The sequence below is a fragment of the Chelonia mydas genome, chromosome 9 (assembly GCF_015237465.2).
Source record: "Chelonia mydas isolate rCheMyd1 chromosome 9, rCheMyd1.pri.v2, whole genome shotgun sequence".
Lineage (NCBI taxonomy): Eukaryota > Metazoa > Chordata > Testudines > Cheloniidae > Chelonia > Chelonia mydas.
In genome coordinates this window covers 27,245,046-27,270,404 of record NC_057855.1, presented here as the reverse complement: position 1 = coordinate 27,270,404, position 25,359 = coordinate 27,245,046, and the positions used below count along the sequence as shown (strand labels likewise).

Below are 25,359 nucleotides of genomic sequence, written 5' to 3'. Positions count from 1 at the left end.
CCTAGCCCGGGCTGCCCGCCGCGAAGGGACAGTGCGTCCTAGCGGTTAAAGTCACGGATGGTATAAACGGGCATAGCTGGCACCTCACCAAACATCCCTGGCCATCGGCTAACAGGGGTGGAGCAGGGGGGAAGGCTAACAGGTGGGGTGGAGGGAGTTGTCCGGGGACCCACATCCCCCTAGGGATGGCCCTGCCCCTTGAAGTGGGCGCAGCCCAAGGGGGGCTGGCCAAGGGATAGGGCTGGTTGCTGGAGCCGGTGCTGCCGCATATGCAGCACGCAGCTGCCTAGGGCACCATGAAATCTGGGGCAATTTGGTGCCCCAAATTTCATGGTGCCCTATGCAGCTGCATATTCTGCATAGGGACTTAGAGACGGCCCTGCATCCCCTCCCACCCAAAGTCCCCTGCCCCAGCCTGGTGAAAGTGAGTGAGGATGTGGGAGAGCGAGCGACGGAGGGAGGGGGGGATGGAGTGAGCAGGTGGCGGGGCCTCGGAGAAGGGGTGGGACAGGGGCATAGTCTCAGGGAAGGGGCGGGGCAGGAGATGGGGCAAGGGTCTTTGGGTTTGCACAATTAGACAGTTGGCAACCCTACCGGGCAGGCATGTGGAAGCCCTGTCTGTGCTGGAAGAGCGCACCCAGCAGCGCAGCCGGCAGCTTACTGGGCACCAGCCAGCACAGGAGCAGCACCACCCAAGTGTCAGGTCGACCGCATCCACGCAGGCGTGGGGTTTGCTTGCGTGGGGGCCCATTGATTGTTCTGCCCTGGGGCCCGGAATTGCTGTCAGCGGGCCTGTTTTTGTCATAGTCCTACATGGCATTCTCATAAGAAAATTAGGGATATGCAGCCTAAGTGAAATTACTAAAAGGTAGGTGCACAACTAGTTGAAACACTGTACTCAAAGAGTAGTTATCAATGTGTCGCTTTCAAACTGAGAGTGCACAGGTCAGTCCTGGGTCTAGTACTAGTCAATATTTTCATTCATGACTTGGATACTGGAGTGGGCAGTGTGCTTATAAAACCTGTAGATGACATCAAACTAGGAGGGGTTGCAAGCACTCTGGAGGATAGGATTAGAATTCAAAATTACTGTGACAAATCAGAGAATTGGTCTGAAATCAACAAGATGAAATTCAATAAAGACAAGTGCAAAGTACTACACTTATGAGGAAAAGAATCAAATGCACAGCTATAGAATGGGAAATAACTGGACAGAGGATAGTACTTCTGAAAAGGATCTAGGGGTTATAGTGGATAACAAATTGAGTATGAGTCTTCACTGTGATGCAGCTGCAAAAATATCATTCTGGGGTGTATTAACAGGAGTATGTAAGATACGGGAGGCAAGTGTCCCAGTCTACTTGGCACTCATGAGGCCTCAGCTGGAGCACTGTGTTCAATTCAAGGGCACCACACTTTAGGAAAGATGTGGACAAATTGGAGAGTCCAGAGGAGAGCAATCAAAATGATAAAAGGTTTAGAAAACGTTGACCTATGTAGAAAGGTTAAAAAACTGGTTATGTTTAGTCTTGAGAAAAGAAGACTGACAGGAGACCCGACAATAGTCTTCAAATATGTGAAGGGTTGCAATACAGAGGATTATGATCAATTGTTCTCCATGTCCACTGAAGGTAGGAGAAGTAGTAATGGTCTTAATCTGTAGCAAGGGAGATTTAGGTTAGATATTAGGAAAGACTTTACCCTGATAGTTGGAGTTATGCTCTGGAATAGGCTTCTGGGGAAGTTGTGGAATGCCCATCATTGGAGGCTTTTAAAAACCGTTTGGACAACCACCTGTCAGGCATGGGCGGCGGGTATAATAGGCTAGGGAGGCTAAGTCTCCCCTAAGCCAAGCCCTGGCTCCGCCCATGCTCTGCCCTCCCCCTGCGGGTGCCCAAGCCAGCAGGAACTCAGCTATGCAGCCAGCTGGAGGCCAGTGGGCTGGCACTGGGGGCAGTTTGGCCGTGGCTCCTCTGGCTGCAGGGGAGGGGGGGCACTTAGGGCTCTGGTAGACAGGGTGGGGTGGACACTCAGGGCTCCCACGGACATGAGGTAGGGGTGGGGCCTTGGGCAGAAGGGGCAGGGCTGTGTGGCTAGCCTCCCTGAAGGGGGAGCTCACGCGCCGCTAATGCTATCAGGGATGGTCTAAGTTTACTCGGTCCTGCCTCAGCGCAGGGGGCTGGACTCATTAACTTCTTGAGGTCCCTTCCAGTCCTACATTTATTTGATTCTACAATACCTATGTTGGGAGCTGGTTGCTGTGTGGCCCTCTTCTGGAGGCTGGTCTCGGATCTGGGTTCTGTGGCCCCATCAGACTTTCCTGCTGAACTCTTGTCTTGAGGCGATCTAAGCAGGTGAAAGGCAATATGATCAGACTTTAGGGTAAAGGCTTTTTACCCATAGTGCCTTACTAATAGCCATGGTTAAGTCAGATGGCTTGCCATCTCCCAAGGAATTTAGATTCCCTGTTGTTAAAGACAAAATGCTACACTTAGCTGGCTGTTTAATGATTTAGATGAAATAAATGGGTACTCCTAATGTAGTTCCTACTGGATAGGTATCCATATTCTAACAGCCCCATAACTGTCCTCATTAATCAACAGGAACAGAACACACAGTAATAGGCTTATACTGTAGCAGGGAAAACTTAAGTTAAATATTAGAAAAAATCTTTCTCATATAAGGGCCTAATTCTGCCCTGTGATACATGTGCAGAACTTTCACTAAAGGCAAGAAAAGTTGCACACAAGTTATCAGGGACAGAATTTCACCACTGTGAAGTTTCACAATGAAATATGTGAGTAAGGAAAGCTGTGGAATCATCATCACTGGGAATATTAATATGTAGGTACCGCTCCTGATGAATAACCAATTTTGCTGTGAAATTAGGGTGAGAGAAATCTACATGACTGATCATGATTCTTTCCAACGAAATGATCATAATATAACGAAGGACCAACATCTGGAGAAGAGTGAAAGCAAAGAAGACAGTTAATTGTACTGATTGTATTGACTCCCTGGTTGTACAGTCCCCATGTCAGGAATGATTACAGCGTGCCACAGCTCAGACAATAATACAAACAAATTAAGTTTTATGTTGAAGTAATAGTTCAGCTAGAGCCTCATCTAACTCCCGTTGAAATCAATGCAAATAATTCCACTGAGTTCAAATGGGAGTTGGAGTGGGTCCTTCCTTACCTGCTTAATGTATCTAATGATGTGGAAATTTCTCTTCTAATTTCTCCTAGTACTCTGGAACCTGTAGCATACAAAAATCACTAGTATTTACACTAGATTGTATCTGTAAACTAGTAATAAGCATAATTCTGACCTGCTACAGAAGACTAAAGAATTGTGTATTCACATGAATGTAAATTAAAAACAAAACTTGTTTTTTACTGAATTAAATACAACCAACAGAACAAATGCCCTGTCTTAAATGAGAATGATAGTAAACTCCTTTTTCTGGCTTCAGAGAAGGGTGACCACCTTCCCTTCCCCACCTGAGCAGTGATTTTATGCTCAAGATTACTGAGGCAAAAGTGCTCAAATTTGGGTGCCTATAGCCAGGGCCATCCATAGGGGGGTGCAGGGCCCGGGACAACCCCCACCCCTCCGGCCCAGGCCCTGCCCCCATTCCACCCCTTCCTCCAAGCCTCCACCTCTTCCCTCCGCTGCTCCCTGCCCCACTCCCCGTCCCTATTGCACCCCTTCCCCCAAGCTCCCGCCCTGCCTCTTTCTGGCTTCTGCCCCCTCCCCTGAGCGACACTGGGAGCTGGCGGGGCGGGCTGGGTTGCTTGCTGCTGCCGGCGCCAGGCCTCCCACTAGTCCCCCAGAACCCCGCATCCCAAAGTGTGGGGCCCCGCAAAGCACGGAGCCTGGGGTGGTTGCCCCAGTCCATCCTATGTCTATAGCTAGGCACCTAAATCTGTAGCTAGGTACCTAAATGAAGTTAATAGAGAATGTGTGTGCTCAGCACCTCTGGAAAATCAGACTACATATTTAGGAGCATAAATATAGATTTAGGTGTCAAAGTTTAGGCATCTAAAACTGAAAATATTGCTCTGACCCTATACCCCATTTCTCAGTGCACCTCTCCTTCTTGCCCCAAGGTTTTTCCTACATGCTCCAGATCACTGCCTCCTCCCTTTTTGTGTGCACTGATTTTTCTCTTCCCTCTATATGCCCAAGGCATTATAACCCCAGTCTCTAGCAAGGATGGAATTACATCATAGTTGTACCTGGGCCTGGAGCTGGCTGTTCTGTGGCCCCATCCTGGAGGCTGCTCTCTGATTCCATCTCTGTGGAACTCCTGTTTTCAGATGAGCTAAGCAAGTTGAAAAGACAGTATGTTCAGCTTACAGGGGAAAGACATCTCTGCAAAGCATTATTGTCTCACTAATGACCACTGTTTATAATAGATGGCCTTATCGCTAAAGGAATTCAATTTCCCTCTCCTTGCACAAAGAAAATGACACATTAGGAAGAACATTAGTGTACTCTGTCTTGTTCCTAGTAGACATATTCATACAGTCCCTCCTCCTTCACTGGCACCTCTGCTGATCGTCTCAGCAGAGGCTCAAGGACTGAATAAGCACAAAGACTGAAATAAGGCTAACCTAGAAAAAATGGATACAGCTAGGTTTATTCAATCTGGGAGTGGGGAACTGGAGGAGGAGGACAGTAACTAAAGATAAGGAGACAATCAATGAGGAAAGAACAAGTCATAACAGATGTAAAGTGCTATGCTAAGAAAGTTATACAGGTCATTTGGTAGGTGCAACCTAGATTACAAAATCATCTTGGCTACATTAGATGCTAGACATTTTCCTATCAAGGATGGTTTTGGGGAAAAACCTCAATATTGCCATGATGCAAGGAATGATGGACTAGATGACCTACTGGAGAGCTGCATAAACACCCAATGTTTCTAAGGTGATATAAGTAAGGACGGGTGGGGCATGAGGGAAGCCAGTGAAAGCAAAGAAGATTCCCAAGTAGAATATTGTGCTGAATATTGTATTGCTAGCTCTAAGACCACGTATGGCAACTGCATAACACTGCTCAGCCCAGAATAAAGCAAATCAAAGTTATATTTCCATTTGCTTACCTGCTTCGCCCCTCATAGGATGAAGATGAAGTTTCTTTTCTATTTTCCTTGGCATCTGTTGAATGCAAATATATACAGCCTAGTTGGACTGCAAGATATGCATCCGACCATGCAAGCATAACCCTCCAGTATGTGAGCTGGACTAGAGGAAAGGTAAAGAATTTTAAGGTAGGGTATTAAAGCTGTGTATACAGCATCTCCCATTCTCTTTATTGTCCCCACAGCAGGGGAGGAGGGGAGAGAAAGGCTACTCCATGTAAAGGACTCGAAGGGATAAAGTTTTGCCAAGAAGCCAGGTTCTTATAACTCTTTGGCTTCAGCTATCAACGGCATGGCCCCAACATGTGCTTTCTCCCAATTCACTCTCCAGTCACTATGCTTTACTCTAGAGCTGCTCAGAACATTTCAACACAAGTGAAATTTCCAACCAGCTCCCACCCCAGATGATGTCGTAAGTGATAAAACAAATGAGGCGATGGCTAGAGCATCAGGGGCAGAAGTCTTGTGCCCCACGTCTGAACAGAAATTATTTTGACGCATTCCGCCATTGCGGTGCAAAAAGCAAAACATTTATTTTTCTCCACCCTGGGCATCAACAGTATCACACAGCAGGACTGGTCAGGATAGATGATGATCTTGTTAATCTCAGCTGCCCCCACTCAGTTACAGAGTTAGGGTTTTCTTCTCTATGAAGAAATTTCAAATTACTTTGCAGGTAACAGGTTGGATCTGGAGCGAGAGGTCTGCCTCTGTGGCGACAGAGTGATGTCTTGAGGGGACAAATACCGAGTGCTCTCTTCTTGAGTTTCAGATGATGTGGGTTTGCTTTGGGTCACAACCTGTACGCTCTTCTTGGCTGGGTGGAAGGCCTGTGGGAAGTACTGAGCTTGTTGGTTAAGACTGTCATTTTCCTACAAGGAGAGGAGTGCAGAGTGCCTGGAGTCCTTAAGGAGACTCTTGCTAACCATTGACTCGTATCTCGTTTTTCTGTTTTGGGAGATCATTGAAAAGGAGGTGGCAGGGCAACTCTGGTACTTTCTGCGGTTCTCGTATTTCATTATCTTAGTCTATCACACTTTAGACCCTATCACAGACTGGAATGCCCTTTTAAGAGGAAACTGCTCCAGCCCACCTATGCCTCATTAACAGTCTCTTGATTGGGTGTGACAGAGGAACTGATCTCTATAAAGAGTTAGAGGAGTGAGGACTCTCTGATAGAGGTTGCAATGAGTTAGAGGCTTCTGCAGGATACTTTTGAGCAAGGGGAAGAGTTTGGGCCAGAAAGCCAGAGCAAGCTATAGAGAACCTGCAGGGACAGACCTTCAAACTAGGGGAGCTGCTTCAGCTAGGCTGGGCTGGGTGTGATCTGCTAACGTAGGGAAGATGCTGAGATACCAGAGGAGGTTTGAGACCATACTCAGGTAGGAGGGGCTGTGTCCAGCATAAGATATTTGTGTTTATTTTGATGCCAATAAAACTAGTCTCTAAGCTAGCCACTGAACAGAGAAAAGTCTTTCTGTAAATTATTGAGATAGAGTGTGACAAGCACCCTTGACCACAAGAGGGTGCTCAGGAGGCAGCTGATGTAACAGGCCCAAATACCTGTCTACATGCACTTGTTTCCGTGGCTGTCTTAGCAATGGATAAAGACTGAATATCCATGGTGCTTTCTTAAAATCTCGAAGTCCTTGATGCTTGTGGCCATGAGGTTTTGCTGGCACTGCTGTGGTTGCTAGTAGGGATCTTTGGGGAAAGTCCTAAAGGGTAGTTTTAGAAAATCGCTCTTCCAGCCAAAGGACTCTCTGTGAGCCAGGCTATTCTGAGTTTTTCTTGTAAATTTTTGCTGATACAGACTAACACGGCTACCCCTCTGAAACCTGTCTTTTGTAAATGTCACTGTCTCTATGGCCATTGGAAATGTTAATGAGGAGATATGGGCTGGCTGCAGTGTGCTGGTGGCACCCACTGTTCCATCCCCACCTAGCTGACCCAGCTGATGCAGCAGAAAGAATGAGCCAGGCTCTTTATGAGACAGGGGTGTAAACAAAGGGAAGCTGGCTCGGGCTCAGTCTTACAAATGAGATGATGTTGGTAAAGGGGAGATGCAGCTAGAAAATGGGAAAGGCGGATCTCCCCTCTGCCTGTCCAACAAGGGACTCCACACTGCGTCAGGAGGGTTGTCAAGCGCAGAGGTTACTGGATCTAGAGTAGCTCGGGGAGCAGCTGTAGCTAAAGGCCTTTAAAAACCTGCTTCTGCTGGGAAGCCCCTGTTGGCCTGTGACCCCCTGCCCCAGAGCACAGCGCAGGGCCCAGCGCCCTAGTTCCGCTACGGCCACCTCCAGACACACAACCCGCCGGCAGTCCCCGCTGAGGAGTGTCACGCTGGGCCGCGCCATCCCCGTGACCCCGCTGCCCCGGGGGCCACGTACCCGTCCCTGCTCCCCGCGAGGCCGGCTGTTCTCCGGGCCCCGGCTCGGCGGACCCACCGCGCTCCCGCCCCGCACTGCCCGCTCCCTCCATGGTGCGCTGCTGGCCGCGGGGCTGCGGCCCCTTGGCACGCGGGGAGCCCCTTCCCGGGTCCTTGTGACGCCAACTGCTGTGCGTTCTAATCGCTAGGGAGACGGCGTCGCGGGGCGGGGCGCTCAGAGCCCGCCCCGCACCGAGATTTAAAGGGGCCGGCTGCTCCCTGGCGTCCAGACGCCCCTCCCCGCTGCGGAGCGGCCAGGCCGCTCCACGGCCGCGCGTGCCCGCAGGCCAGCTAGCGGGCACAGCCGCTGGGTTGGACGCACCTGCACCGTGTACAGGGGTCTGTCTTATTCTGGGGTGTGGCAGTGGAGGTGTTTGGTCGCGGGGCGGGGGGATGCTGCATCTCCTCCTTTGCTGCCCCAGGGGCGCGGGGTCGAGGCGATCTCGCGTTTGTGGAAGCGGTGGCAGGTCTCTAACCCAGCAGCCCTTGGCGGCAACCAGCTGCCTCGCTGCACCCGCCCCACCGGTGTTTCCGCCACAAGAACCAATAATGAAGTAGGTTTTAGGCCATTAAAGATCCGCTTGCATTTTCTGTAAGAGATCTCTGGACTGTTGGCACCTGTTTACCACCCTCGCCTTTCCCCTAGAAGGGGCGGCTTCTCAGTGGTGCTGGACAAGTGTATGTGACGTTTGTAAGTGCTTCGAAGTGTCCACCAGAGCCCGGATTTATAAAGCTTGTGGTCTTTGCAGTATGCCCAGCATTTTGGGGAGGGGTATGGATTAGTGTTCTGGAGGAGGGGAGGGGGCTGTTTGAAAAGTTACTTGAGGGTTTTCTCTGGCAGTTGGAGCCATGACTTCAATATTCATTTTGAAAATCTCCAAAGGTATGAAAAAAATCTAAATAGTCAATATTCTAGCCTCCTGAGATACAGGTGGGGGTGGTTGTTTTAAGAGATCAGGTGGGAATTTAAAAACAGTTCAGTACAACACAATGTACTGTAATCTGTACTCAATCTAATGTGGCAGGTAAAATTGAGCAGAGATAATTTCACTTCAGTTTACACTAACTCAGCTTCTTAATAGCTTTGGTTTGTCAAATTTGAAAATAAAAAACTACAGGAATTCTAGTCTGCAATAGGATGTCACGCTATAGGTGGTGGCTAGGGGGAGATGTTGAATAATCTTTGTGAGACTGTTTTGTTAAACCTCTAGGACTAAATTCATCCTTGGTGTAACTCCACAGAAGTCAATTGAATTGTGTGTGTGAATGCTGTAATACAGAACTCTGCTCTGGCTGGCATTGTTGGGTAATGCTGTTAAGCTTCCTTGGGTGTGGACAACAGTGTAAAAAGAAAAGGAGTACGTGTGGCACCTTAGAGACTAACCAATTTATTTGAGCATAAGCTTTCGTGAGCTACAGCTCACTTCAGTGGATGTATATTGGTTAGTCTCTATGGTGCCACAAGTACTCCTTTTCTTTTTACGAATACAGACTAACACGGCTGTTACTCTGACAACAGTGTAGTTTGCACTGCTCTTTTGCACTCCCTTGCAGTCTCTGAGAAGGCTGCCTAATTATTAGTCTCGAGGTGGGTGGAAAATTCTGAAAGAGGGGGAGATGCCATACTGATTGAGGGGAGCCGGAAAACAGTCTCAAAGGGAGTGCATTACAGTCTTACAACTAGAGCTGGTTGAATAATGAAACTTATCTCAAATGTTCCTGTGAAATTTTTAGATTGGGAAAATAGGGGCAACATTTTCACAAGTTTTCAACCAGCTCTAGTTACAACTCTTAGAGGAAGGATGTTCCAATGTTTAAAACACTAGCCAGGGTTATGGGAGACCCCAGTTCAATTCCCCGCTCTGCCATACACTTTGTTTGTCCCTGGAAAAGTCACTTAGACCCAGATTTTTAAATGTATTTAGGCATGTAAGGCTACATCTCCACAGCCCATGATAGCAAGTCTCAGAGCCTGGGTCGACAAACTCAGTTTTGCATTAACATGCTAAAAATAGCTGTGTAGATGGTGAGAGTCAGGCTGGAGCTTGGGCTCTGAAGCCCCATCTCTAGGCTTCAGAGCCTCAGCCTGAACCTGTACATACCTGTTTTTAGCACGATAACATGAGTTTGAATCTGTTGGTCCTGGGGTCTAAACATACACTCTGTCAGTTAGGCATTGCAATGCAGACTGGAGCAGTGCCTAAATGCCTCTAAAAATCAGTGTCTTTTAGTGCCTCAATTCTTCTGTAAAATGGGGCTAATAACATTTCCCTTACAGGGGTATTTGAGGATAAATACACTAAAGACTGTGAGACCACAGAGACTATGGTGATAGGGCCCTATAAGTACATGAGAGAACTCCTTTCATAGAAAGGCTAACATTCTCTGTTTCTACCCATGTGATGGGTTGGATCACCAAAACCCCTTTGGGACTGCCATCTGATGTGCCTAGACTACCTCTGAGCCCTTTTTCCCTGCCAGCTTGGGACTTCAGTACCTAGCCTTGTTTGAGCCAGACAGGCTTGCCTGCTGCAAACACAGGTCCAAGTCTGAACCACATGCTCCACAAGCTGCAGGCTTAACTGAAAACAGTTTAAGAAGTGCTCCTGCTCCAATATGCAGGTACCCAGCTCCCAATGGTGTCCAAACCCCAAATAAATCTGTTTGACCCTGTATAAAGCTTATGCAGGGTAAACTCATAAATTGGTCACCCTCTATAACACTGATAGAGAGATATGCACAGCTGTTTGCCCACCCCCCGAGTTATTAATACTTACTCTGGGTTAATTAATAAGTAAAAATTGATTTTAATAAATACAAAGAGTAGGATTTAAGTGGTTCCAAGTAATGACAGACAGAACAAAGAGAATTACCAAGCAAAATAAAATAAAACATGCAAGTCTAAGCTTAATACAGTAAGAAAGTGATTACAGATAAAATCTCACCCTCAGATGTTCTAATAAGCTTCTTTGACAGACTAGACTCCTTTCTAGTCTGGGCCCAATCCTTTCCCCGGTACAGTCCTTGTTCCAGTTCAGGTGGTAGCTAGGGGATTTCTCAGGACTGGAGCCCCCTTTGTTCTGTTCCACCCCCTTATATAGCTTTTGCACAAGGTGGGAATTCTTTGTTCCTCTCTGGGTTCCCACCCCTCCTCCTAAATGGAAAAGCACCAGGTTAAAGATGGATTTTAGTTCAGGTGACATGATCACATGTCACTGTAAGACTTCATTACCTACTTGCCAGCACACACGTATACAGGAAGACTTACAAGTAAACAGAGCCATTTACAACCAATTGTCCTTGTTAAGGGGAGCCATCAAGATTCCAAGCCACCATTAATCACCCACACTTTGCATAATTACAGTAGGACCTCAGTTATATTTCATATTTCTAGTTTCAGATAAAAGGATGATACATTTATACAAACAGGATGACCACACTCAGATTTTAAACTTTGTAATGATACCTTACAAGAGACCTTTTGCATGAAGCATATTCCAGTGACATTATATTCAAACTCATTAGCACATTTTCATAACATCATATGGAGTGCACCATCACATCCCACACTAAGCATACTATAACTGGGACTAACTGTGTGTGAACTTGAACTCTTGAAATTTCTGTCTCTCTCTCTCTTATACGTGCATACACTCACAAATCTTATATATTAAAGAATAGATTGGAAAGAGAAGTAAATTACGTTTATTGTATCTATAAGTACATTTTGCTTACTTAGTCCTCTGTATGTACAGGGAGCACTTAGACACCAAACAGTTTATCTGTGGCACTGCCTCTGAGTGTTGGTGCGTGTGATTACGTAACAGTCTTCTTCCAGACTGATGGATAACAGTCATACGGTGGACTCTTCAGTATTATTAGGAACATTCATACATGTTACATATAACATGTTTCTCAGTTATCTTATCTTTTTATCCCAACCCCTCTTTTTTAACATATAGCTAAGTCTCTTATCTGGTTAAATATGGACATTAGCTATTGTGGCAAGGCACCTTCTCAGTCTCGCTAGCCTGCGCTGCTTTTAGCCTTGGTGAGATGGGTTTGGGGAAAAACAGTCCCGTTTGGCTGCACAGGGGCAGTCCGTCCTTCTCTCAGCCAGTGTCTTGGGCATGTTTTTCTCCCTTATGGAAGGGAATACAGCATCCTATCTTGCTACTCACCTACTGGTAACTTGACTCCTTTCCCCTTGCCCCTAGGGGAGGGTTTAAAAAGGTCACAGGCAGCCCTTAGTTGGAATCAGATGATCCTAACTGACCTCAGGTAACTCCCTCTCAGCTGAACTTGATTGACCTGTAGTCACCCCTCCCCAGTTTGATAGGGAGGAGGGCCTTTTAACCACCTGGGACTGTTTTCTACAATCCCCCCCGTGGCCATTTGTCTGAGTTTATCACACAATGGATATCAATGTTAATTTAAAATATCCTAGCAGGATCAGCTTTAATTTTTTTTTTTAATTTAGCATATTTTTGGATTAGGAAGGTGATATTTTGTTTGTCTGGTTGGTGTCCTTTTGAGGTTTAAAGTGTAAATCTATATTAAGTCATTTTAAAGAAGTAACCTCTTCCCCCTACTAAACAATACTGGATGTTATACCTCAGAACTCTTTTGCCAATCTGTGTAGTATGGGTGGGTCACAATGGTAATGTGTTTGTTATGTCCTAAGTTGTTTGTATGCACTAGGCTGCATTGTCTTGCAACCCTGAAAAATGGTGGTGGTGTTATGATGTACTATGGCAACGATAGCAAGTACCATTGGAATGCATCTCCAGTAGTTTCTCTGCAGTTTATGGAGACTAAGGCTTACTCTACGCTGGAAAAGATTTGCTGGTGTAGCTAATATAGATCGTTTCTACCAGCAGAAATGTCCTTTTTTATTGTATAGCTTATACCAGTTCCCTAAACAAAATAAGTGATAGTGGCAAAAGCACCTTTTTTGGCTGGTATAACTGCATCTACAATATCAACAAAAGCTTCATAAAAACCCCAACCTCCCACCCCCGCAACACCCCGTTAACTGACGCTATCATATTGGCAAGTTTCTAGTGTAGATCTATCCTATGAAATGTTTTATGTGCAAATTTCATGGGCCTCCACATAACTCAGCATGTGTATATAAATCTATATCTATATTTATCTATCATGTGGAAAAAGATAATGTACTCAATGCTTTTTTTTGCCTCTGTCTTCACGAACAAGGTCAGCTCCCAGACTGCTACACCGGGCAGCACAGCATGGTGAGGAGGTGACCAGCCCTCTGTAGAGAAAGAAGTGGTTCGGGACTATTTAGAAAAGCTGGACGAGCACAGGTCCATGGGACCAGATGCGCTGCATCCGAGAGTGCTAAAGGAGTTGGCGGATGTGATTGCAGAGCCATTGGCCATTATCTTTGAAAACTCATGGCGATCGGGGGAGGTCCCGGACGACTGGAAAAAGGCTCATGTAGTGCCCATCTTTAAAAAAGGGAAGAAGGAGGATCCTGGGAACTACAGGCCAGTCAGCCTCACCTCAGTCCCTGGAAAAATCATGGAGCAGGTCCTCAAGGAATCGATTCTAAAGCACTTAGAGGAGAGGAAAGTGATCAGGAACAGTCAGCATGGATTCACCAAGGGCAAGTCATGCCTGACTAATCTAATTGCCTTCTATGACGAGATAACAGGTTCTGTGGATGAAGGGAAAGCAGTGGACGTGTTGTTCCTTGACTTTAGCAAAGCTTTTGACACGGTCTCCCACAGTATTCTTGCCAGTAAGTTAAAGAAGTATGGGCTGGATGAATGGACTATAAGGTGGATAGAAAGCTGGCTAGATTGTCGGGCTCAACGGGTAGTGATCAATGGTTACATGTCTAGTTGGCAGCCAGTATCAAGTGGAGTGCCCCAAGGGTCGGTCCTGGGGCCGGTTTTGTTCAATATCTTCATAAATGATCTGGAGGATGGTGTGGATTGCACCCTCAGCAAGTTTGCAGATGACACTAAACTGGGAGGAGAGGTAGATATGCTGGAGGGTAGGGATAGGATACAGAGGGACCTAGACAAATTAGAGGATTGGGCCAAAAGAAATCTGATGAGGTTCAACAAGGACAAGGGCAGAGTCCTGCACTTAGGAAGGAAGAATCCCATGCACCGCTACAGACTAGGGACCGAATGGCTAGGCAGCAGTTCTGCAGAAAAGGACCTAGGGGTTACAGTGGACGAGAAGCTGGATATGAGTCAACAGTGTGCCGTTGTTGCCAAGAAGGCCAATGGCATTTTGGGCTGTATAAGTAGGGGCATTGCCAGCAGATTGAGGGACGTGATCATTCCCCGCTATTCGACATTGGTGAGGCCTCATCTGGAGTACTGTGTCCAGTTTTGGGCCCCACACTACAAGAAGGATGTGGAAAAATTGTAAAACGTCCAGCGGAGGGCAACAAAAATGATTAGGGGACTGGAACACTTGACTTATGAGGAGAGGCTGAGGGAACTGGGATTGTTTAGTCTGCGGAAGAGAAGAATGAGGGGGGATTTGATAGCTGCTTTCAACTACTTGAAAGGGGGTTCCAAAGAGGATGGCTCTAGACTGTTCTCAGTGGTAGCAGATGACAGAACAAGGAGTAATGGTCTCAAGTTGCAGTGGGGGAGATTTAGGTTGGATATTAGGAAAAACTTTTTCACGAGGAGGGTGGTGAAACACTGGAATGCGTTACCTAGGGAGGTGGTGGAATCTCCTTCCTTAGAAGTTTTTAAGGTCAGGCTTGACAAAGGTCTGGCTGGGATGATTTAGCTGGGGATTGGTCCTGCTTTGAGCAGGGGGTTGGATTAGATGACCTCCTGAGGTCCCTTCCAACCCTGATATTCTATGATTCTATGTTTACCAAGGGCTGTTGCTGCCACTGCAAAAAATGTCCAGGATATATCTCATTAACATTTCTCCATCACAGTCAAGCCTGGCCTAGGAATTGATTACACAATATTACTGGGGCAGAGCTTTCCCTTGAAATCCATGTGTGATCACTCCGCTTGCTCTGTAGCAAGCTTTATTAAATGACAAACACTTTAATCATATCTGTGCACCATATGCAATCAGTTTTCATTTAAAAGCATTTAGCTTCTGCTGGAAAATGATTGTACAGCCCTAGCTGACAAATGAATGAGAATTTAAACACCGGCACACAGTATTCCTCTACATTAGCTCATTGCCATAAGGGAGCAACTTCAATTACCTCCAGTCAATGGAGCTGTGCTATGTTGGGGTTACCTCATTACCTTTATTAGTATGGCAACCTAACCAAATGATGTCAAAGTTAATCCAGCAAGTATGTGATTGAGTTGGCTGGACACAAGTAGAAGAGTTTATGCTGGTGAATTCCTTACAGGGAATATCAGAAGGCTAGATTTAATGACCTGTTGTCCCCCTGAGTTTGCAGTGCTCCAATATCCTTCCTGTTACTCTCGTAACAGCAGAGGGGGTGCAACTCCACCCCAGTCAGCTCCTCTTCTGCAAGTGACTCTCTTCCCTTGGTCAGCTGTACTTTCTCTTGGCCAGCACGCTCCTCAGTCCCCTGCTCATTTCCTGCCTGCTGCTTTCTCATAAGCTTGGCAACCGGCTGCCTCCACTTGCCCCAGTTCGCCACACTTTCTCCTGCTCTTCAATTTCCGCACTTTCTCTGGCTCCCTCTGTTGCTTACTAACCCTCGGCACAGTGCCACTATGTATCTGACCACCACCAGCCCTTTGCCCAGTGAAGCTGTCGGTAATTCCCCATCACTACCAGGGTCAGAATAAGACATCAGAACTATAGGCCCATGTGTAGGGCGCCAGCTCCAGGAATCAGATGATCACATGAGAATCTTAGCTTTCATTTTGAAAAATGAGTAAGCCCTCGAGCCCTCATGGGTTGTGAAGAAAAGCTTGAGAAGGTGACCCAAATGTAACTGATGCATGGTTCTAGATAGCATGAAACAACAGCACAGAGAGATATGAACAGGGCCATCCTCTGGGATGTTAACTCCATGACCCACTGCAGCAGGAGGTCCCACCAACAGCACCCCAGCCTAGGACTTTGTGCAGCAGGACAGCCTACCCATGCAGATACTTACACGATAGGTGCTGGGGTATTTGGAAGCTGCTCTCCTGTTACCCCCTTTCTCCAAAGGAGAGAGGAGGCCCCATCATGCTCTCTCTGCCTTTCTGGGAGGTTGTGGGCATTCCAAGTCGGGGTGGAGCCATGGGAGCATTTCTTGGTGTGAAAGACCCTTCTGGATTGCCTTAGTTTTGCCCTGACCACCACCCCAGGCTTTTCCAAATAAACACTGAGGAATGAAGTGTTCAGTCTCCTACAGCATTCCAGAGAATATGTTTGGAGGGGGCAGTTCATAACCTATCTTATCACAGATTTTGCTTCCGAAAAATCACAAGTGGGAAACCAAATATTAGTAAGGGAGAACCACTCCAAGAACAGACACTTTTAATAACCCTGGGTTCACAACTTGTACTGAGGAAAGTGTTCGGAACCCATCTGTAGGCCTGGCTGTTTTCCTCATCTGCTCAGATAGTTTAAATTCCAGTCCACATGTGTCATTACTGAGGAAGTTGCAAAATTCCTTGCCCAAGCAGTAGGTTGCACTCAGTTGTCATTAAAGGAGCAACTTCCATGATATGATCAAAAGGTAATGTATGTCCATTGGCACCTCAGTGTAAGAGTCCCCACAGAGATGTAGAAACACCATCCTGGGAACTGACTAAGTAGGACAGGTGCAATCCAGAAGGAACACTTGCTTGGACATTCTGTGTGACTGTGAATGAGGTAGCTTCTGGAATGTTGAGTAGCTATTCTTGGTACCTGTCTCACCTTTTAAAGGGGACTTGAAACAACCCTAGGTGATTTAGGAAATGGGTGTTTGTACCTGGGCAATGATGCTTAAGCAACTACAAAGAGACTACCCAAGAACAGGCACACAGGAGTAAAATAATACATTAAAAGAGGGGGAAATGGCTGACAGCAGCAGCTGCTTTGGAATCATTAGTGGCAGTGCACAGTTGCTATTCAATCTCTGCTATTTGTATCGTGTGAAAAATTCGGAACAGTGTTAAGAGCATGAGCAGTGTTGTCAGATTATGTAAGTGTATCCACATTTTCCTGTTTTAAAATCACACTGCTTATCAAATCAGATAAATGACTTGCTAAGGACTCACTTGTCATATTCTGGAAGGGTTGGTGTAAGCAGGCATTTCTCAGTCATTTCCCCTCCCGCATTCCCTCCCCTCATGTGAGGTCTGAATTTGGATTGTGAGTACAGAGTTGGCAGTGAGTATGATTTGATGGGAGGCACCAGGAGACTGAAGTGCTGTGAAAAGTAACTCTGCATAAAGCCTTTCCCCAGAGCCACAGTGGAAGACAAGTGAAGAAAATTCATACAATCCAGACCATCAAAACTAAAAAAATTCTTGACTTAATTAAAATAAGTATAGTGATCAAAGATCCTGTCTAGTAATTCGGGCCCATAAAGCCCACTTTTGTAAATACAGCAAAAACAACTGATATCCCTAAAAGCTAGTTTCAGGCCTATGCACAGCTTCACAGACCATATATGCGATGCTGGTGCACCGTCAGAGATAAATTGGATCCCTATTCCTTTCGCTTATGTAAGTGGCTTGAGGCAGGTTCTGCACTTTGTTTGCTGCACTTAGTACAGTGAGGGCCCTTGATCCTGGCTAAAGGCTCTTGATACTATTGTAACACAAACAACAAATAACAATTAGAAATATGGGGCAGGGGAAGGGGTGCCTACTAAATAAAAAAGGATTTTCTTCTGAGAGGCCAAAAAACCTTAAAACAAATCTCAACCCCTTGTCCCCCACAACCCAGCACCATTTAATGGTTGGACTCTGAGTAACCAAGACAAAGAAATTCAGTCTTCCCTTGAGGGCCTGACTTGCAATTAGCTCAGCTAAACCAATTTAAAAACTAGTTAGGGGCATAGGCTGAGATTTTTTTGAAGCCCCCTAGGATGCCCACTTCCCATTAATTTCAATAGGAGATTTGGACATCCAATTCCCGTGAGGTTCTGAAAATCTTTTAAATGTAGACCCCGTTTTAGGGGTGGGGCGGTTTAAGGCAGCATCACGTTTTTACTGAACCTAGTGGTCTCAAAGCCAATTCAGTATAAAAAGCTCTACACAACAATTTGAACCAGCTTTGAGATCTGGGTAGTTGAATCAAGTGGGTTTTTTTATTTAATTTTTTTTATTGATTTGTCATAACGAAAGAGACAATGAAAAAACACAAAACTGTAAATAACCTACAGCTTGTCTATGTTTCCAAATACCACATGCTTCACAGGGTTGCTAATAGAATTACAAAAGTTTGGTCTAGCAGCTTTGACAAGTTGTAAGACAACACTACACAGACATGTTAGGGTGGGGGTAATAGTAATAAAATAGGCATACATGAATAAGGAGGGGAAAAGAGGCAGGGTTAGGTGGAATGTAGGTCTAGTATTCTTTGAGCAATCTCTTTTTTTTTATCCAAATGTATCTAGAACTAGTTTTAAACCACTTAGAAAATGTCCCCAAAGTAGGCAGGCCCTAAGTGACATCTAAGGCCTGGTCTACACTACGGGGTTAGGTTGAATTTAGCTGCGTTAGGTCGAATTAAAAATGACTGCGTCCACACAACCAACCCCCTTCCGTTGACCTAAAGGGCTCTTAAAATCAACTTCTGTACTCCTCCCCGACGAGGGGAGTAGTGCTAAAATCGACCTTGCTGGGTCGAATTTGGGGTAGCGTGGACGCAAATCAACGGTATTGGCCTCCAGGAGCTATCCCAGAGTGCTCCATTGTGACTGCTCTGGACAGCACTTTGAACTCCGATGCACTCGCCAGGTACACAGGAAAAGCCCTGGGAACTTTTGAATTTCATTTCCTGTTTCGTCAGCGTGGCGAGCTCAGCAGCACTCAGCAGCACAGGTGACCATGCAGTCCCCCCAGAATCGTAGAGCGTAGAATGTTTCTACGCTCCCCCTATCATCTCTGTCCCTGAGGTTATCGCAGATTAGAAGGCGAAAAAAATGCACTCGCAATTACATGTTTTCTGAGCTCATGCAGTCCTCCAGCACTGATAGGGCACAGCTTAATGCATGGAGGCATTCAGTGGCAGAGGCCAGGAAAGAAGTGAGCACAAAGAGCGGAGGCAGGATGTGATGCTGAGGCTAATGGGGGAGCAAACGGACATGATGAAGCATCTGTTGGAGCTGCAGGAAAGCCAACAAGAGCACAGACCCCCGGCTGCATCCACTGCCTACCCTCCTCCCCATGTTCCATAGCCTCCTCACCCAGATGCCCAAGAACGTGGGGGGTGGGAGGAGGCTCCGGGCACCCAGCCACTCCACTCCAGAGGATGGCCCAAGCAACAGAAGGCTGCCATTAAAACAGTTTGATTTTTAGTGTGGCTACAGTAAGAAATGTGGCCTTTTCTTTCCCACTTCCCCCACCCCACCTGGGCTACCTTGTCTGTTATCTCATTTTTAAAAAATGAATAAAGAAAGAATGCATTGTTTCAAAACAATAGTTGCTTTATTTCGAAGGGGGGAGGGTGTTGGCTTACAGGGAATTAAAATCAACAAAGGGGGTGGGTTTGTGCTCTTCTAATAGCCCTGGCTGCTGGTGTCTGGCTGCTCAAAATCGGATGCCAGGTGATTTGCCTCAACCTCCCACCCCACCATAAACGTCTCCCCCTTACTCTCACAGATATTATGGCGCACACATCAAGCAGCAATAACAATGAGAATGTTGGTTGCGCTGAGGTCTGACCTAGTCAGCAAACAGCACCAGCGAGCTTTTAAATGTCCAAAGACACATTCTACCACCATTCTGCACTTGCTCAGCCTATAGTTGAACTGCTCTTTACTACTGTCCAGGCTTCATGAGCCATGGGAGCAAGGGGTAGGCTGGGGTAGATGCGACTGCATGGTGCTGCCGGCTGGGAGAGCAGCCTGAGGCAGAAGCCTCCAGCTCACATGATATTCCAGGCAGGACTGAATTTCCATGAGATGAAACTTAAAGAGAATGACCTGGAGTCTCTGGCTCCCATTCAGTGCTCTAAGAGGAGAATAGCCATGTCTGACCAGGCGCCCCGATCAACCTCACTGAGGTCTGCCAGGAGCACCCAGGAGATGTACGATGGCTATCAGTCCTACTACACCATCTGCCGTGAAGGCAAGGAGCTGCTGCTGTGTAGCAATGCAGTACCACGTCTGCCAGCAGCACCCAGGAGACATAGGGTGACGGTGAGCTGAGCTGGCTCCATGCTTGCCATGGTATGGTGTCTGCATGGGTAACCCAGGAAAAAAGGCATGAAACGATTGTCTGCCATTGCTTTCACGGAGGGAGGGAGGGAGGGGCACCTGACGACATGTACCCAAAACCACCCGCAACAATGTTTTTGCCCCATCAGGCATTGGAAGCTTAACCCAGAATTCCAACGGGCAGCGGCAACTGCGGGAACTGTGGGATAGCTACCCACAGTGCACCGCTCTGTAAGTCGATGCTAGCCACGGTAATGAGGACGCACTTTGCCGACTTAATGCGCTTAGTGTGGTCATACGCAATCGACTGTATAAAACCACTTTCTAAAAATTTACTTCTATAAAATCGACCTAATTTCATAGTGTAGACATACCCTAAATATTGCTTCAATTGGAGAGTGCTAAGTGGTGTAAGTTTAAACCAACACCCATACACAAAATTGTGCTTATTTAGAGTTAAGGTTGTTAGTTCTTTGCTTTTTACATTAGGTATGATGTCCAAGCAGTTACATCATTTAAAATTCCATCTGCACTCCATTCATTTGTTCTCTTTCTAAACCTCCACCACACCTCCCTTGCAACCACAGCCCACCCTCATCATAAACAGACCTGCAGTCTTAACTCTGACCATATGTATTGGTTAGACGTTACTGTGTTCTGTACAGCGACGTGTAGTGTCAGACTGCAAACAGCAGTTGCCAGTGGTTTTCCTGTAATGTTTAGGAAAATTTATGTGAATGGGTATCTATGTATGTTGTAAATTTGGTAGATGTAGAAATTACAGGTTCTGGGGTACACATTGGTAATTATAATTGGGATTAAGACTATTTTATTGATTCAAGATGAAGGAACTGAGATATAGGGTAGGGGAGACCTGATTGGGAGGGAGGGATGAGGTAGTATGGAGGAATATGAGGAAAATTGGTGGGAGCATGGCAGCTGTGCTAGCAATCTGGAAATGGCACACATTTATGGGAGGGAATTATGGATTACAAGGGGAGTTTGTGCTAGGAGAGGGGAGGTACATTTCTGATGTGTACATGCAAAAGTAACACTTACCCCATTAGGGAGCCCAAAGTTCCATAAATAAAGTCACTAATGCAGAGTTTACTTTGATATCTTATTGGCATTAAGATAACCTTAAAGGTAAAATAGAATCAAACCTGCAAGAGATTTTCCCCAGAGAGTCACAGCCTAGAAAACCACTGCTCATTTAGAGCTCCTTCCTTGGAAGCAATGGTTACAGTAGTGAGGTAGTAACAATCACCAGCAATTACTTTTTATTGAGCCTCATTAGGGATGCCTTCATGGCTTTGGGGTCATAATTTTGATCAATTTGATAATAATTATTGAATCACTGCAATGTCCTAAATTCACTACTGTATTATCAATATGCAGTCTGCTAATGATGCCAAATTTCATGTTCAGCTTCAATATAAATGTAACATGCATTTCCTCACAAAATAATCAGAGTCTCCTGGATTTGGTAAAAATGGCCATCAACCAAGCTGAAAATACACTTAGAAGACCAGCTGCAATGCTTTAAAAAAAAACTATTCGTGAACTCTTCACTAACAGAATACAACACAGAGAAGAGTTGAGGATTAGAGGTTTGTACAGTATGATGAGGTTCACTGCAACAGTCGTCAATTAGCTCGACTTACTCCACTTGAACCAGCCTCACTGGAGTGAGTGATTGTACTGCAAAACAACACTTGGCCTACACAGAGTGACTGGGTTAGCAGCTGTTCCATCCCCATTAGATTACTATCTAGTGTCAGCAGCACTTGAGTTTCAATCTCCCCTCTTCCACAGGCCAGCTAGCTGGATCTTAAATCTCTTGAACTAGAATGTGTGTGTGGATGGGAAATGGGTTGCTACAAAACTTGATTTATAGCTCAAGCTAACAATGAAGGGAAGAAAAGCCCATATACATGCTAAATATTAGACACATTATATATGTTGACTTGTTACAAATAAAAACACCATATGAAAAGTTTTACATGAATTTAACTGTTATTCACCCTCTAAGACAGAGGTGGGCAAACTACGGCCCGTGGGACCGTCCTGCCCAGCCCCTGAGCTCCTCCTCCGCTGTTCCCCTGCAGCCAAGCCGCTGTGAGGGCAGCTCTCTGGGCTGCGGGGCTGCGTGCTCATGCAGGGCAGAGTGGCAGCATGTCTGGCTCTGGCTGGGCAGCGCAGCAGCCAGATATGCTGCTCTGAGCGGCATGGTAAGGGGACCGGGGGGTTGGATATGGGGCAGGGAGTCCCAGGGGGCAGTCAGTGGACAGAGGGCGGTTGGATGGGGTGGAGGTTTGGTGCGGGGGGGGGGGGGGGCGGTCAGGGGATGGGGAACAGGGGGCGGTTGGATAGGGCAGAGGTTCTGGGGGGGGGCAGTCAGGGGACAGGGAGCGGGGGATTAGATAGGGGGTGGGATCCCAGGGGGCAGGGGATCCCGGGAGGGGGTAGTCAGGGGACAAGGAGCAGGGGGGGTTGGATGGGTTGGGGATTCTGAGGGGGGCAGTTAAGGGGCAGGAAGTTGGAGGGGTCGGATAGGGGGCGGGGGCCAGGCTATTTGGGGAACCACAGCCTTCCCTACCTGGCCCTCCATACAGTTTCGCACCCCAGTGTGGCCCTCGGGCCAAAAAGTTTGCCCACCCCTGCTCTAAGAGATGAATTCATGACAGTGTGGATCTGACTGATTACAGAAGTCTAACATCTCTTTATCTATTGTTTTAGGTGACTGCGATAGGATCAGCTCTGACAGGAGATACCAAAGAACCTGAATTCAGAACCTGGCAAGTAAGTGAATGAAAACTACTTTTAAAATTATATGGTTTTGAAATGTAAGTTTCTTAAAAATTTAAGACTGCTTAAATCAGGGGTGGCCAACCTGTGGCTCCGGAGCACATGCGGCTCTTCAGAAGCTAATATGCGGCTCCTTGTATAGGCACCGACTCCGGGCTGGAGCTACAGATGCCAAGTTTCCAATGTGCCGGGGGGTGCTCACTGCTCAACCCCTGGCTCTACCACAAACCCTGCCCCCACTCCACCCCTTTCTACCCCCTCCTCTGAGCCCGCCTTCTCCTTCTCCCCCACCCCCAGAGTCTCCCACATGCCACAAAATAGCTGATTGGGAGGTGCGGGGAGAGAGGGGGAGGTGCTGACTGGTGGGGCTGCTGGTGGGTGGGAGGCGCTGCTCCTTCTCAGGCTCAGGTTGGCCACCCCTGGTTTAAATATCAATTTATAAAAGTTAGATATTATTTGTTTTTAGGCAGCACCTTTCATATGATTATCAATTGCTTTACAAACACTACTTAAGCCCCATAACAAAAAGATGCAAGCATTATTCCTATTTAAAGATGGGGAAACTGAGGCACAGGGAGACTAAATGACTTGCCTACGTGCACACAGCATGACCATGGCACAGCCGAGAATGGACCATAGAATTCTGGCTCCCTGTTTACTGCTTTAGCCTCTACACGTTTGTAGTGGGAAGCCAATCCCTACAAGTCTTTTCAACTCATTTTGTTTTTAAAATGGAAATAATTCCATTTCAGGGGGAGTTGCCAGCAGGATAAGGGTTAAACTAAAAAAAAAAAAAGAAAGCTTCATAAGCAGATAAATACTCTGTTACCAGCAATGTTTTCTGCGGCTGGAATTAACTAACTCTTTAAGAATATGCCATAGCGGAGCAGCAAGTATGATCAGTTTTGTTGGTCTGTAAAGTATTTCTCTGTCAGTTGTCAAAATGCTGGACAGACAAGAAGTATGATCAGAGACGTCCGAAGATGTGGTTCTAGGACTTGTTTCCAATTCCATACGCCATAGCTTCTCTTCTTATTGGTCACTTCTTTAATAAAAAGTTCACTTGGCTTCCGTGGGGTTATCTAATATACTCCAAAACAGGACATGACCTTGCACCTGTGCTACTCTCTTTTTCCTTGACGCACTACTGCATGGCTAGCGTGTTCTTTTTGTAACCCTGAGCTATAGCCATCAGAGAGTCACACTGGTAAAACGGTCTCCAAGAATATGTTTCAGGTTTGCTTCCTTAAGAAGTTAATCTGGTTTTTGGATCAAGTATCAGCTATCTGAGTTTATTGTCTAAATGGATTACACTTCTAACTTCTTGGCAGCAGGGGTTACGTATTCTGTATTCAAAGCAATAGATACAGCAAAACACCAAAACCAGGCACCGTAAAATTCAGAGTGAAAGGACCTCCCCCACAACTAATTTAACAAGAACTAAATGATGTCTCAGGTCTTAACTATGTGAGTAAATTGGTATACCAAGTCTTCATAAAATACACTTAATTCCAGTGAACCTTCATTTCTCCAACAAAGGTGTTAAATCATCTACCATGAATTGTGCAGTGTGATTTACAAACAGTGTTAGGGAAATTTAATCTGGATTCATGAATACTGTTACAAACCAGGACTTCGTTTTCACTTTACATTTTAGTTCTGTTTTAATTATTGTTGTGATTCTGTCATGCTTAAACTAAGGGCCTTCTGCAGCAAAATTTGGAAAACGTGCCATTTTTCATTGTAAGCATTGCTAGGCTATTGGAATGTGAATTGTTTTTGAGAATTCTTGGTTAACTGGTCCTCCGCAGAGCCTAGGCATTACCTACCTTCTGAAGACCCAGAGCCTAAGTCTGATCTTGCGACAGCAGTGTAAATCAGTTCAATGAAGTCACTGGAGTTATGGAGTTATTGGAGTCATGAGTTGAAGTCATTGGAGTTATGCTAGTGTGAGATCCACCAATAGGACCCTGAACTATAGTGTGTCATTAGATAATATTCCAGGGAGTTCCTTCCATGATCTCACAAACCCTCAACCACAAAACAAACTAATACAAATCCTACTGTTGGTTCTGGTGGATTATTTGGGAGTACTAGCTTGCATTCTCAAGAAGTTATACAGAAGCCCCCCTCCCCATATGAACTAGATCATAGAAAGGAAGGAAACATTTTGCCTGGAATATCAGATTCTTCTTCCATTTTGGAGCACATAGCATATTGTCCCATACGGTCACAGACACTGCTACTCTATTAAAGGGAAGTCAGATTTCTACTATTCTCTAAGAAGGTGATGTGCTAGATCTCAGACCCTTTCTGGAGGAAGAAGCAGCATGTGTAAAGACCTAAATCTGCTTATTTTCTGTTTTTTTCTCTATATAGCCTAACTGGATAATAAAACTGTCGTCCCAATCCTGCAAACCTTCTACATGTGGAACTCTCACTGATGTCTATGGAAGTTCTGCATGTGGAGAGCTTACAGAATCAGGCCATAATGTGGTATCCTTTCCTCTGATTTGATTCAGATTAAAAGTTGATGTAAATGACACTAAGAGTGAGAATGTGGTCTCAATTCACAGTAGCACAAGAGAAAATTTACATGTACAGAGAGTAAAACAACTTTGAAAACAACAGCTGCCACCATAAATTCACACAATTAAACTTTAATATGTGGGC

General features: G+C 46.0%; 1 protein-coding gene and 1 long non-coding RNA gene across 4 annotated transcripts in view; one reads left to right on the top strand and one right to left on the bottom strand.

Moving 5' to 3' along the window:
* The window catches only part of ERICH6 (glutamate rich 6), a 43,703-nt gene extending 35,877 nt beyond the window's left edge, over positions 1-7,826 (bottom strand). Inside the window, exons 1-5 of one of the 3 annotated variants that reach the window (XM_043522371.1) lie at positions 7,540-7,826; positions 5,111-5,165; positions 4,242-4,327; positions 3,199-3,259; positions 2,240-2,346 (exon numbers count right to left, since the gene is read on the bottom strand). In XM_043522371.1, the coding sequence (XP_043378306.1) occupies positions 2,240-2,346; positions 3,199-3,259; positions 4,242-4,327; positions 5,111-5,165; positions 7,540-7,630 (400 nt within the window). In that variant the 5' untranslated portion in view covers positions 7,631-7,826. Of the gene's footprint in view, positions 1-2,218; positions 2,347-3,198; positions 3,260-4,241; positions 4,328-5,110; positions 5,166-7,539 lie in introns of all 3 variants that reach the window. The other 2 variants (XM_043522370.1, XM_007057376.3) reach the window with 2 other exon arrangements.
* Positions 5,129-25,236, top strand: LOC122461656. Its single transcript, XR_006283738.1, has 4 exons — positions 5,129-5,278; positions 22,618-22,680; positions 24,021-24,153; positions 25,066-25,236. It is a non-coding gene; the product is annotated as an uncharacterized LOC122461656 (long non-coding RNA).
* The last annotated feature ends 123 nt before the right edge of the window (positions 25,237-25,359 follow it).